Source organism: Cervus canadensis, chromosome 15 (assembly GCF_019320065.1).
Source record: "Cervus canadensis isolate Bull #8, Minnesota chromosome 15, ASM1932006v1, whole genome shotgun sequence".
In the NCBI taxonomy this organism is placed as follows: Eukaryota; Metazoa; Chordata; class Mammalia; order Artiodactyla; family Cervidae; genus Cervus; species Cervus canadensis.
In genome coordinates, this window is record NC_057400.1 from 8,963,220 (window position 1) to 8,976,494 (window position 13,275).

Below are 13,275 nucleotides of genomic sequence, written 5' to 3' on the forward strand. Positions count from 1 at the left end.
AAGAAACGGAGGGTAGTTAGGGTGAGTGAACACGAGGCACTCACTGAGTGGAGGGACGGAGGGAATCCTTTTTGGGGGACTCGGTTCCCCGGTCCGTATATCAAGAAGTTTGCCCAAGTGCGTGTAACTCAGGGGACACCCCGATTCTGAACTAGAACCAGCCCGGGTCTGAATCGCCAAGTTGATCATTGCTCAAACCTTGATCCGGGAGCAACCGGGCTTCCGAAGTCCGGCTCGCGGAGAGAACCAAACCCACTTGGGGCATCCGATGCCCGTGAGAGGCAGAGAGGGGAGGCAGGATGCAAACCTTCCCCAAGATTGAGGAATGATCCCTTTACAAAGCACCTCTGAGGAACACGCAGAGCCGGGGCGCGAAGTTACGCGGAACGAGGACCGCGCCGGGCGCGCTGAACTGCATGCACCTCCTCGCCGGCGTGGGTCCGGGCCTCGCCCGGGGCTGCCCTCGCGCAGGCGCAGTCGCGCAGCGCTCTCGCCCCAGCGCGCATGCTCCGCCGAGCCGCTGCGCTCCAGGCTCCCGGCGGCGGCGGAGGCGGCGGCGGCGGAGGAAGTTTCCGCTCTGCTCTCCACCCCGGTAGCAGCTTCGGGGCCGGGGACAGCTTCCCCCGGACGCTCCGCGGGCTTCGCTGCCGCCCCACGGCGGTCCGACGGGATCATGGGGTTGTCAAAGGGGCCGGAAGGCCAGGGTCTCCCGGAGGTAAGGAACCCCTCCTCCTCCCTGACACGTCCGGGTTTCCGAGCGAGGGCCGAGCCTGCGGCGTCGCAGGCACCGGGGGATCCGGCAGCGTTTAGGGCTCCCCGCCTCCTTTCTCAGGTGTGTCCGCCTCCCCAAGCACCGGCCCTGTCCGCTGGGGGCCGAGCTAGTTCCCCAGTGTGGACATGGGCGGAGACCAACTTCAAACGGTGCCGGGTCTCCTGGGACGGAGGGAGCCTTCCCGGGCCAGTGCCAGCCCCGACGCTGCCCCAGGCGCCCTGGGGCCCGGGGTCCCACCTCTCTGGCTCCCTCCGGCAGTCTTCCCCGGACCCCGGCGCCGCTCGGCTCGCCTCGAGGACAGAGGCTCCTGCGCCCAGTAGTCACGAGACGCGCGCTGGGACGGTCCAGGCTCGGGTTGTGCAAGGGGCGGTGACCTTGTGGCGCCTACCGCCGCCTCCCCGGGCCCACGGGGTCCTGGCGGCCGGCACCCGCCGCCGTGGTGTCAGGGGGATCGCCTCCCTGCGTTTGTCCCCACGCCGGGCCAGGCTGGCTGGAGGAAGTTTGGGAGCCGGGCGCGCGCCAGGTCGTGTCCGGCCGGGTCAGCGCACCGCGGTGTCCGCGGTGGAGACGCGCTCTCCTTCCGTGCTGAGTGGCCGGGCGGAAACGTCGCTGCTTTTCCAGAAGGTAGAGCGCGTGCCTCTCCTTCCAGAGGTGTTTGTTATTAAGTACTCAGCCGATCCCGAGGGACAGGGTGATCAGCGGTTTCTGGATTTATACACACATTACCTGGGAGGAGAGGAAAAGTGCATTTCCTTTTGGCTGCAAAGATTACTTAGCTAGACGGTTTGCATCAGTGCTCTGTTCCAGTTGATTTACTCAACAGCTAGTCTAGTTTACCAGATTCTTGAAAGAAATGGAGTCCATACTGCGCCTCTGTCCCCTTCCTAAGGTTCTGAAGCAGGTGTTTGTCAGACGGACTGATTCCTGGACATGGGGCGTGGTCCCTTCACACTTAACTGCCTGGGGCCAGTCTTGCTTCTTTGCCTTACTCCCCAAATGCTTAGTTCTTAAATCCCACTAGTACCATTTATTGAGGGATCACTGTTCTGTGCATAAAAGCTGGAGATGTAGTGATTGCAGAACAGACTTAATCTGTCAGTGTTTGTTCCCAGAATGCAAATCCATTTCATCATCTTCAGAAAACCTAGCAAGTGTAATGTCAGAACCCTTCTGTTAGGTAACACTTGACATGCAAGTTGCTTTGATGGACCAGGGTTTGTGAAGACTAGAATCTGTTCTGTGATTTGATTTGATATTTCTTTTTTGCCTTTTTAAGTTCTAGGCTCTCATCAGGTTTTTTGCCTGGCACTTTGCTGTGGACTCTGTCTGGTCTCCCAGGTTCTAACTTAAATCCCTTCAGTTCTTTGCCCCAGTGTACCACCAGTAGGGTCTTTCTAGAAAAAAAACAACTTGCACCTCCTCTGTCCTTTGTTTAACCCTTCACTGTCAGGAGACTGGGTCTAATTTGTCGCTTTTCCAAGTTCCTGACAATTAAGAGGCAAACAGGATTCACTTAGTTCAAAGACTAGTATGTATGAATATGAATAGTATGTGTCATTAAGCTGTGACTAGTCTGGTTATTTCATTAAATGTAATTTTGTAAAAGCTTTTTTGTATGTGAAGGAAAGAAAGATAGCTAGATGTGGCCCTGCCTTCCAGCTTACATGAACTATGGTCCAAGGCAACTGACAGTTTAGTGTTCCTAGTTTAAGAGCTCACAGCATTCCTTTTTATTAGAATTTTAGTTTTAAGAGTTGGGTGTATTACCCAGCCTGGTGATGTTTTATGGCTTCAAGCTAGAGTATTCTTTCATTCACTGCATATTAGCTAGTGACCCTTTTGCATTTTGTTTTAATGCTAACCTATGAAGTGGATTTGGTGTCTTAACATTCCCCATTCATTGTCTTGTGCAAGAAAATTACTTCACAGGGTGCATTGCAGAAGTACACTTCTCCATTCCAGGGGTGGGTGGATGGGAAGCGTGGGCCGTGCACGCGTCAAGGTGTGGGCAGTGGGTGCCCACTAGGTACAAGGTGCGGCAGGGAGGACCCTCCCGGGTTGTCCTGATCTATTGTCCTCTTCTTGGAAGGGTCTTCATGATAACGTGGTTGAACAAATGAAGGATTCCTTTTTTTACATCCCAGGAGTTTTAAGAAAATACTTATATTATCCCATTTTCCTTTTCTGTTCTATTTTTGTGAACCATAGCTGTTCTTTATTTTCTCTTATTTGAATCTCTCGACTTGTAGATGGTTCTCAACCATCACAGACCTTTTGCAAGGAAGAGAAGGTGTGAATAATTAATATTTTTGCATGTCGCCTAGGAATTAGTGAATGCTAACCTTCAGAATCTTTGCTAGCCTGGACCAGGGTCATTTGAGAAGGAAGTGAAATGAGCAGTGTCACAAGGCTTTCCCCTCCATCACTGCCTGTTGCAGGAGATAAACAGTCTCTTTAATAATTCCATGTTCAATGATGTGTTAACATGTGTGCTCCTCCTGAAAGTTTGTACTTTAAAATAAACTTGACTTTCCATTATCAGTGTCATGATTGTGAAAGCATGTTGTTAATCCGTGACTGGCTTAGGTCATGGAGCTTGTGTGATTGATGGTTAAGCATGTCATTCCATATTTAATAAGTGTGTCCTTGGAGCCTAACGCTGTTCAGAACAGAGAGATAAACATGGGTGGCGAATAGATGGAATATATGCCACCCCCCACCCAACCAGCTAACAGTCTATTTGGAAAGACAGGCATGCCACTCAGAAGAAGTTGGTAATTGTATGAATAACAGACTATAAATAAAATAGAGATGCAAAGGAATGACCATTTTAAGCTGCAGAGATGACATTGAATGGGAGCTGGAGTTTGAAGGTGGTGTCTGGGCGGTTGGAGAATATCAGGAGAGCAGTGAAGGGATGGCCACCGCTGTGTCTGGATTGTTTTGGTGGGAGGTAAAGGATGGAGCTGAAAAGATAGGTTGCAACCCAAGATCTGAATGCAAAACCAAGACATATGGAACTTAGCTGGTAGTCAATGAGTGATGCCTTAATGATGAGGGCTGGGTGCTCAACTAAAGAGGGGTTTTGAAAAAGCTGTGATTTAGGAAGGAATGAGCAGGATAGGCTAATAGGGAAGAAAGATTGAGAGGCAGTTGCCATTGTCCTGGCATGACATGCAAATGGAAGATAGGATAAATGTGAGTTGCATAATTAAGGAAGATTTAGCAGGCATTTTTAGCTAAAGGGAATAGTCAGAGGTGGATATGAGGCTATGAACCAGGATATCTTGACATTGTTTTCTATAGAGAGGCAGTTGTTTATTTTCTGCAATAATGGAAGACAGGAAAGGCACAGTTCAGTAAAGTGTATGGAGGCAAAAGTACTAGTCTAATTAGATGTATTGAACTTGGAGTTAACAGCCTGGAGTGAAGGTAGGATAGAAATAAAGAATGTTTAAATCAAATCCCTATTTAAATGTATCAAGTAAATATTATTTTTAAGGCAGCCCTGTTACATGGTAGTAATCACCCTGTAATATGTCTTGTGTTGAAAGCCTTCCTTGTATTTGCTATAGAGATCAAAGAGCAGAGGGAGCCACATGATTGAATTCTTTGTTCTTGCCCCTCTTGTTGGTAATTTCTAGAACCAAGATGAGTGTAAAGTTCAAACAAAACCAACCACGTGTTCCATCTGAAAGGAGTTTGTAATGCAGTTGAGAAGCTGCTATATAAGTCACGTGTTAGAGAACGGGGTGGTAAGTGTGCTGAAGTCTTCCTTTCCCTGGATTCCTTCAGCACCTGCTGAACCTGATAGACCCGTGCATGTCTTCTCCCCCATCTGTGATGGTTAACCGCTTGTTGAGCCGGAACCTTGTTCTCTGTGACTCTGGCAGCGCTGTGTCCGCCAGGCTGCTGCATGAACACAGTGATAGCTGCCAGGATCATATGCTCCCTGGCAGTGAGTCCATGCTCTCAGGGAATATACCTGGTGTTCCTTTATTCAAGGTAGCTTTTACCAGCCTTTTGCTTTCGTTTTAGGTAGAAACAAGAGAAGATGAAGAGCAGAATGTCAAGTTGACTGAAATTCTGGAGCTCTTGGTTGCAGCTGGGTATTTCAGGGCAAGAATTAAGGGCTTATCACCTTTTGACAAGGTAAGAGGAAATCTTTCTAACCATTAGGGTATTCTTTGTCAGGATGTCATGGTTTACCATGGAAAGGAAGAAGAGATTGTATTTTTCTTTCTATGTATCCATGTTGCATTTCTCCAGGATTCAGATTCACTATGGAAGTGTTTGTTTCCTATTAAAAGAAAATACTCATGTATCAGTAAAATACACCTTCAAGTCCTTTTGTGCACAAAGATTTGAGAAATACAAATAAGCAAAATAAATAGTTTCTCCTTTCAAGGAGCTTAAAGTTTGGGTGGGAAGATAAAGCTTGTAAGATAAAGTAATTTGAGTTAATAGGGAGCTATCCCAGGTTGATAAAGCTGATAAAGAATCTGCCTACAATGCGGGAGACCTGGGTTCAATCCCTGGGTTGGGAATATCCCCTGGAGAAGGGAATGGCTACCCACTCCAGTATTCCGGCCTGGAGAATTCCATGGACTGTACAGTCCATGGGGTCACCAAGAGTTGGACACAGCTGAGCAACTTTCACTTTCACTTTCACCCCAAGTTGGGATGCTCACAGATAGTGAGTTGCCAGGTATTCTCTGGGCTCTGAATGCTAGGTTTGGAGAAGGAAGAAGTCGCTGTTGGATGAAGTCATTTAATTCGGCAGAACCTTGAACAGTTCTTACACATAAGGAATAGAAGTAGGGTTGAGAGCACAAGGATAAGAACAAAGACCTTGTACTCAAAGAGCCTGACTTCTGCAGGGTAGGGAAGACAGACAGTAAGCCAGTGCACATGGAATAAATGGCGTGATTCATTAAGTGCCTCAATGACTGTGCACAGAAGTGAGGCATCCAGATCAACCGGGACATGCCGGGCAAGCTTCCTGGTAGAAGGAAGCATTGAGTTCTGCAGTGGGCCAAAGCCCTGTCTCCACGTAACAGGCTCTTTTGTAATACAGATGTGTAGGTCTCAGCCTTTGAAATTCTGATTTGTTAGGTGTGGGCTGGGACTGGAATCTGTATTTTATTAGGCATCTCGCATGAGTCTACAGTATAGCCAGGGATAAGATTCATTGTTGATCTTTTCTGAGATCAAGCAGTGTCTATGAAGGTTTTGTTTCAAAGGGATTTTTAGCCTTTGTCTCATTTGCATCTGAGAGAAGTCCCATGGCAAAATAAGAGTACAGATTCTCATCTCCTTTAGGCAGAAGAAAAAATGGGATGTATGGAAATTAAGTAACAAGCCACAGAATGTCTCCCCTGCTACCCACATATCTGGTCCATAAAACTCGTAATTCCTCTGCCGTCTTGCACTTGACTGTAACTGGATTAAGGCTTCTCTCAGCTGAGAGTTAATGTCCGTCCCCATTGGTATAAAGAGAATCTATGCATCACACATCCATTTAGTCTTAGAAGGCAGCTTCTCAGCTTCCCCTGGCCACATGTTTCAAGTGCTCAGTAACCATGTGTGGCTGGCAGCACCACACTAAGCGGTGTGGATCCAGACTGTTCCTGTCCTGGCAGAAAGCTTTATCCAGCAGTGCTATTTAGATGGGAGAAGGCAATGGCAGCCCACTCCAGTACTCTTGCCTGGAAAATCCCATGGACGGAGGAGCCTGGTAGGCTACAGTCCATGGGGTCGCTAAGAGTCAGACACGACTGAGCGACTTCACTTTCACTTTTCATTTTCACGCATTGGAGACAGAAATGGCAACCCACTCCAGTGTTCTTGCCTGGAGAATCTCAGGGACGGGGGAGCCTGGTGGGCTGCCGTCTGTGGGGTCACACAGAGTCGGACACGACTGAAGCGACTTAGCAGCAGCAGCAGCTGTTTAGATGAGTTGCAGTGGATGGAGCCAGGACACATACTGTCTCTCTCTGAGGATACACAGTTTTGTATATAAAAACTGTTTCTATTTTTTCTGCCTTACACTTCTTCCCTTCTTCCCAAACTAGGAAGAGAAAATAGGTATTTTTTTATGTCTTGCAGGTGGTGGGAGGAATGACCTGGTGCATCACCACTTGCAACTTTGACGTGGATGTTGATTTACTCTTTCAGGAGAACTCTACAATAGGTCAGAAAATGTAAGTTATTAGGCTTTCCATAGATGAGCCTGAACAGTGAGAAAGGAGATAAATCTTGAGCATTTGCTGTGTGCCAAAGGTTGTGTTAGATGCTTCACTCATGGACTAAAAGAAGCCAAGGTCACACAGCTAACACATGAGAGTCATCTAATATTATTATAATGTTAATAGGCTATTTCTGGCATTTTTTGTTGATCAGAATTTCTGTTGATTGCTTGAGTATCTCCTTCCAAAGGCATTGAATTTGGATGGAAGTTGGATAGTTGAGGGGAATCTTTCCCTCCCTGTTGCTTCTGCATAAGGCAGAGCCTCACTTTGCCTGTGTCCTTGCCAAAGACATCCAGGAAGAGTGCCCTGGCTGATCTTCTGTAGCTCACCAGGGACTTGGTGATTTCATGAGATCATTGGGATCCCAGTTTTGCCCAGCCCTGCCAGTGGGCAGCTGTGTGACCTTGGGCAAGCCTTCCTTTATGTATAGAAAGAGGGTTTGTGATCTCAGATCTATAGGATTCTGTGATTTACTTACTCATTTTTCTGAAGCCTTGTCCTCCCCTAAATGGACTAAAGATGGTTTATGATGCATGGGAGAGCAGTAATAGTGGAAAAGTGAAGCAGAGCAAAAGGGGTAAAAAAGGGAAGGAAAGGCAGAGTTGTGGGTAAGGAACACAACTGTGAGGAGCCAAAAGGCCCTGTTTGCCTAAGGATGGGACACAGATTTGGCTGAAAAGAAGGAAAAAACACGAAAAGAAGAAAACATAAATTATCCAATTTATACTTTCCATATAGTAGAAGAAAAACAAGTCCCTGGGAATCACCAGAACCCTTAACACTAAGACCAGAAGGCATCCTTGGCTCCCTGTTAAGGAGTTGATGCTGTCTGACACAGTAATGCCGTCATCAGTGCCCGGCCATGAATACGGGCGCTGCCTCCTGACACCTGTGTGCGGGGCTGTGGCGTCATGTCCAGCCACCCACAGAGAGACGTTCACCTGGGCGGGTGCAGTGGAGTCCAGGTGTGTGGCTCTACTCCCAGTGATCCAGTTCACGCCAGCAGGGGAGTGTAGTCCTGTTCTTTTATTAAGGTGTTACATTCGTGAAGGTACAAGAAACATTTAGATACTACCAAAGGGAGCAAAACATGCAGCTGATGTCTCTCCCCTTTCCCGTTTTACACCCTAGTTTTATTCCCTGGAGAGAGTCATCTTTGACTGTCCAGGTTTTAGATTCTTCATCGTGGTCACTAATATGTCTCCACCTTTGTGTACACTGTTTCATTCAAATCCAAAGAGAGGAGGAAGTTGGCTCACCTGTACCACTCACTACATCCCCTTTGTCTTCCAACTTCCACTCTTAATTTTTATCTTTTCTATAATCGCTTGCATAATTTTGCTCTACTTAAGCTTTTATTTCTTGACCCATTAATATAAAGTAGTTTCTCCTATTTATAGTCTGTTCTATAGTAGCAGTTAAGTTGTCCATGCTTTATCTACAGGTAGATTCTAAAAGTAAATCTATAAACAGTATTTGCAGTAAGGACTAAGACTTGTGATGGGGTCAGAAAAAGAACAATAATTTTCTGGACCATAATGGTGCTGTTTAAAGGAGAATATTTGAATATTACAGTCAAAAGCAATCTCTTCATTTATTCATTGACTCAGCAAATTCATAATGTTCTGGATGCATTAATGAAAAATGTGCTACCCTCATGGAGCTTAGAGTCTATTGGAGGAGACAGACAAAAACTAATCTAATAAGTAAGTACAGTATGTGTAGACATATGTGCTATGAAAAAAAACTAAACCCAGGAAAGGGTATGAGGAGAGATGTAGGGTGGCAGGCAGCTGTGGTTTAAGTCTGTAAGCTTCACTGAGAAAGTGATGCTGGAGTTAAGACTTGAGGGATGAGGGTTCCAGGCAGAGGGGACTGCCAGTGTGAAGGCCCTCGCAGAAGCGGGCCTAGAGTGTAGTGTGGAGGGGGCTGGGGCCGTGGGGAGGGGGCAGCAGCAGACGAAGTGCAGAGAGGTCGTGGGACAGGCCAGGTAGCGCCTTGTAGGTCAGGTTAAGGGCTTGGGGTTTACCCTGCGTCAGGTGGGAAATCCATGGAGGGGGCGTTGAGCAGGGGAGGAAGACAGCGTTTTCTGTGTTTAAGGAGGAGCCCCCGCCTGAATACTGAATTAAAGGGGTGAAGGTGCAGTCGGGAGCTGCTTCGGCGTGTCGCAGTAGTCCCCCCTGGGCCAGTAGCGGTGGCATTCTGGATCTGTTTGAAAGGTAGAACCAGCAGGGTCTCATGGCATGTTGGATTTAGAGTGTGAGGGAGAGGAGCGTGGAGCGTGACTGTGGAGTATTTGGCTCGAGGGAGTGGAGGTGGTCTCTGCAAGTCATTGAGAAGCAAGCACTCTGCATTTTGCTTCATGTTTACAAAGCTTTTTTTCCCTTTGCGTTTCTGATTGCCTTTTTTCCTTATTGACAAAGAAGCATGTACTTTCACCTGTAGCTGAGATCAGCCAGCTTCTTAATCAGTCTGTTGACTAACATGAATTCTCTGCCTCCTCAAGTACACTCTTAGCTGAAGCCTCTTTCTGTTCCAGTTTGAGCTGATTGCCTCTTACACATGTGGCACCTCTGATGTTCTGGGATTTCTTTCTTTTGCATTCTTTGTGGGCTAAGATTCTCAATCTGTATTTCTGAAATCTAAAAAACAGTGAAAATGTTGGTGGTTTTTTTTTTTTTTTCTTTCTTTCAAGTGTGGATATAAAACTTTAATTGGAAGTAAAACATGACGACTGACTTAAGGTTATTTATGGTCTTTATTGATCCCACTTATGTGAATATTCATAAGTTTTACTACAGAAATACTCATTTCTTTGATGATAGCGTGCTGCTGTGGATTTCAGTGGGTCTTACATAATACATAGTATATACCCCTTAATCTACTAAGGTGCAGCATCTAAAGAATTGTGAGTTCTGAAGTGCATCTGCCCCCACAGGGTTTGGTTAAGGAGTTAAGGGTGTGTTATTTTTCCTGGTAAGTACTTGATGTGAAAGCAAAGCTGGGGACAGAGTTTACTTGTAAAGACCCAGTAGACTCCTAGCAGATTCATCAGGCAGTTGAGTCTTTATTATCTGTAGGAGAAATGTCATAGCCACAGGGCACTGAATTATCCAAAAATCTGTTCTGTTTGGTTTTGGGATGTGTTCTGTGTTTGTGGTCCTCCCACGAAGTTTCTGGTTTGGTTCAAATCAGTTCAGTCACTCAGTTGTGTCCGACTCTTTGTGACCCCGTGGACTGCAGCATGCCACCCCTCTCTGTTCATCACCAACTCCCAGAGTTTGCTCAAACTCATGTCCATTGAGCCTGTGTTCTGTGTTTGGGGTCCTCCCACGAAGTTTCTGGTTTGGTACCGCTCAGACTAATATTGCCGTGTGCTTGCAGGGCCTCTGTGCATCTCAGCTGATGCGAGGGGGCAGCACCGTCTCTGAGGTACACACTTGCCCCATAGGGCATGCTTATCTTCCATTTGTGCTCCATTGGGGCACAGATGGGCCTCACTTGTGGATGGGCCTCCACTGGGGTCTCATCCTCTTTCTTGATCCTTCTTTCACATGGGTTCCCTGAGCTTGCCCTCTGCATCCCCAGTTTGTCCTAAAGTCCTATCACCTCAGAGTGCTGTGTTCCAAGGTCCATAAATAAGATTTTAGGCTTATAACCGAGTTCATTTCTACAACACACATCAACACACATTTATTAGGCACCTGTGTGCCTAGAGAGCCCGTGCACTTTATTATTTAACCTTCATAGCAACCCTTGAATAGGCAGGACAGAGATTATCCCTCATTTTATGATGGTAGTGTTGGACCAGAGGGACTGGGTAGCTTGCCAAAAGTACCAGAGTGGGTGATGGAACTTGGAATTTAGACCTTGGTTTAACTCACTCTCTTCCAAACTGTTTGCAGTGGAGGAGGAGACAGTGCATTGAACTCTTAGAAAACTAAAGGAACCAAACTTACCTCCAGTAATGAAAAGTATGTGTGTTAAAAGCATAGACTGGGAAACCTGTCTGGTGACCTCTGCAGTTGTCATTTTCCCTGATTTTCAGAAAGTCAGAGGATCCACTCTGAGCTCCAGGGAAAAGCCCAATGGAGACTGGTAGGTTTCTGCAGGAAGTCTTCCTGACTTTTGCCCCCAGGCCGATCTGTTTCTCCCGCATCCCCACCCCTTTGCAGTAACAGTGCCTTCCGCTTCTACACGCTGCTGACGCTGCACGCTTGGTCGTCATTCCTGGGAGGCAGGCTTAACAGGGTTGTAAACTGCAAGATGACCCTGGGCATCCTTCCCTCAGGGCCTTTATGAACTGGGAGAGTGGGCCATCTCTGAGGAGTCGCCAGGGAGAAACTTGCCTGAAGGTGGAAGGTTGGCTGGATGATGTTGGTGCCCCAGCCTCTAATTTTTAAGCTTCTGAATGGTTCTGTGCTATCAGTAACCCTCCCTGCATAGAGCCACAAATCTGTAGCCACTAGAGGGAGCTCTCCTCCTGCCAAACCAAAACGTGACTTGTTTAGGTGGTTCCGGAGTGAGTGAATTCTTAGGCCTGCCTGTGCAAGGACTGGAAGCCGGAGTGTGACCATCTTCACTTGCTAAGCTTGGAATCTGGGGAGCAGAGCCAATTAACTACCCATTTCTTCCTCTCACAAATTTCAGAGAAATTAAGGAACAGGACATGGGAGTCTTAGGGACATTAAATTAAAAAGTAAAAACTTATCAGAGAGAGAGCTTTAGATAATGTTGCCAAATGGGTGTGTCAGTCTTTTCTACCAAACTGTCCCATTCAGACCCCAGGAGGAGCTGGGCAACCACAGGCTTCCCTACTGGGACAGAGAAGATACTTGTGTCCTGAGGACGGGCTACTCAGAAAGGAGGGCCCGCAGGGGTTCTGCGAGTCAGATGACACTTTGCTTCCACGCCTCAGGCCTTTTGGATGAATCACACCCCGCTTCTGTTTGCAGTGAACACGTCCTCCCGCATCCTCCCCTCTGGAAGGTGGGTAGTCCTGCCTTCTGTGAGTGTGCAGTAAGGGAGCAGACTTCTCCTCTCCACATGTTTTTCTCTTAACATATTGGACTTCATGTTATGATTATGACTGTTTCCACTCAGCAGTTTTAAGCTTGGTCCCGCCCTTTGAAGCTACTGTAGATATAAACATGGTTGTGTAGTGTGTTCTCTGGGGAGCCTTCTCTGGGAGGCATTTGGCTTCTGTTCCAAGGTTACTTATTTCCTACCAAGAGCGAGGGCATGAAACATGATCAGGGGAACTTAAGTTAGATATTTTCTCATATCCAGGCCTGAGTTAAGTGTTGGTCTTATGGGTGTCTGTCTCCTGGAAAGGGTTGTGGAACTGCATGAAGACAAAAGTGTACAAGATTTCTTTGCACAAGAGATACCTTTTCAGTAGATAGACCCAAAACTTGCTGTATTTGAAGCCTCTAGTAAGAACCTGCTGACCTTGTAACCATTGCCTTTATCTGTTAGAAAATAATCTGATACTTTTAGATGAGGCCACTCTGGCTGAAATTTTTTAATGTCTTAGATGGGAATATAACCTAAACTGTCCATGTAGGCTGAGCCAGGAGCCCCCATTTCTCCATATGACTCCACAAGGCCACAGCTTGGACTATTTCTTGGAGTTCCTAGTCTATGTACCATGACTTTGTGGGTTAGCAAGCCCACTGAAAACCTCTGTTCTCTCTCCTCTTGAATCTGATCCAACAAAGATATAAGAAATAGAAACCAGACAATCGGAGATCAAATAGCAACTGATCACAGATTTAAATCTGTGGTGAAACGAACTTGCACACAAGTCCTTCTTTCACTCCTGCCATAAAACTGTCCCACCCGGGCCAGGGCTCAGCTGGGCATCCAGTGGGGGAGGGTGCTCACCTCCCGACTGAGGTCAGTTATGCTCTGGGCCTCAGAGAGCCTGCCTCCTGCTCTCCTCCAGCCACTTCAGGGGAGGACCAAGCCAGGTGGAGGAGAGAGATCATGTCCCTTGTGAGAAGCTGAAAACTCCTCTTCTCTGGAAAAAGAGTGGTTCCTCCAAATCTAGGATTAATTTTAGAGTAGAAAAATTAAAGGCTATTGTTTATTTCAACAATATTTCTTTAACAGAGTAGAAACTTCAGTTTTTTTTCCCACACAAGCCTGAGACCTCATGTTTTGTCTTAATATTCTGGGCGCCTGGCACAAAGTCTGGTAATTAATTTGCTGCGCGGATGATTTTTCAACTTCCCTGCTGGCTCAGACAGT

General features: G+C 46.9%; 1 protein-coding gene across 2 annotated transcripts in view; it reads left to right on the plus strand.

Annotated features, from left to right (window-relative positions):
* Window positions 1-505: 505 nt before the first annotated feature.
* Window positions 506-13,275, plus strand: part of CCDC93 (coiled-coil domain containing 93) — a 105,376-nt gene continuing 92,606 nt past the window's right edge. The window contains exons 1-3 of one of the 2 annotated variants that reach the window (XM_043487508.1): window positions 506-715; window positions 4,811-4,924; window positions 6,881-6,975. In XM_043487508.1, coding sequence (XP_043343443.1) covers window positions 674-715; window positions 4,811-4,924; window positions 6,881-6,975 — 251 coding nt within the window. In that variant the 5' untranslated portion in view covers window positions 506-673. The remainder of the gene's footprint in view (window positions 716-4,810; window positions 4,925-6,880; window positions 6,976-13,275) is intronic. The other variant, XM_043487509.1, reaches the window with a different exon arrangement.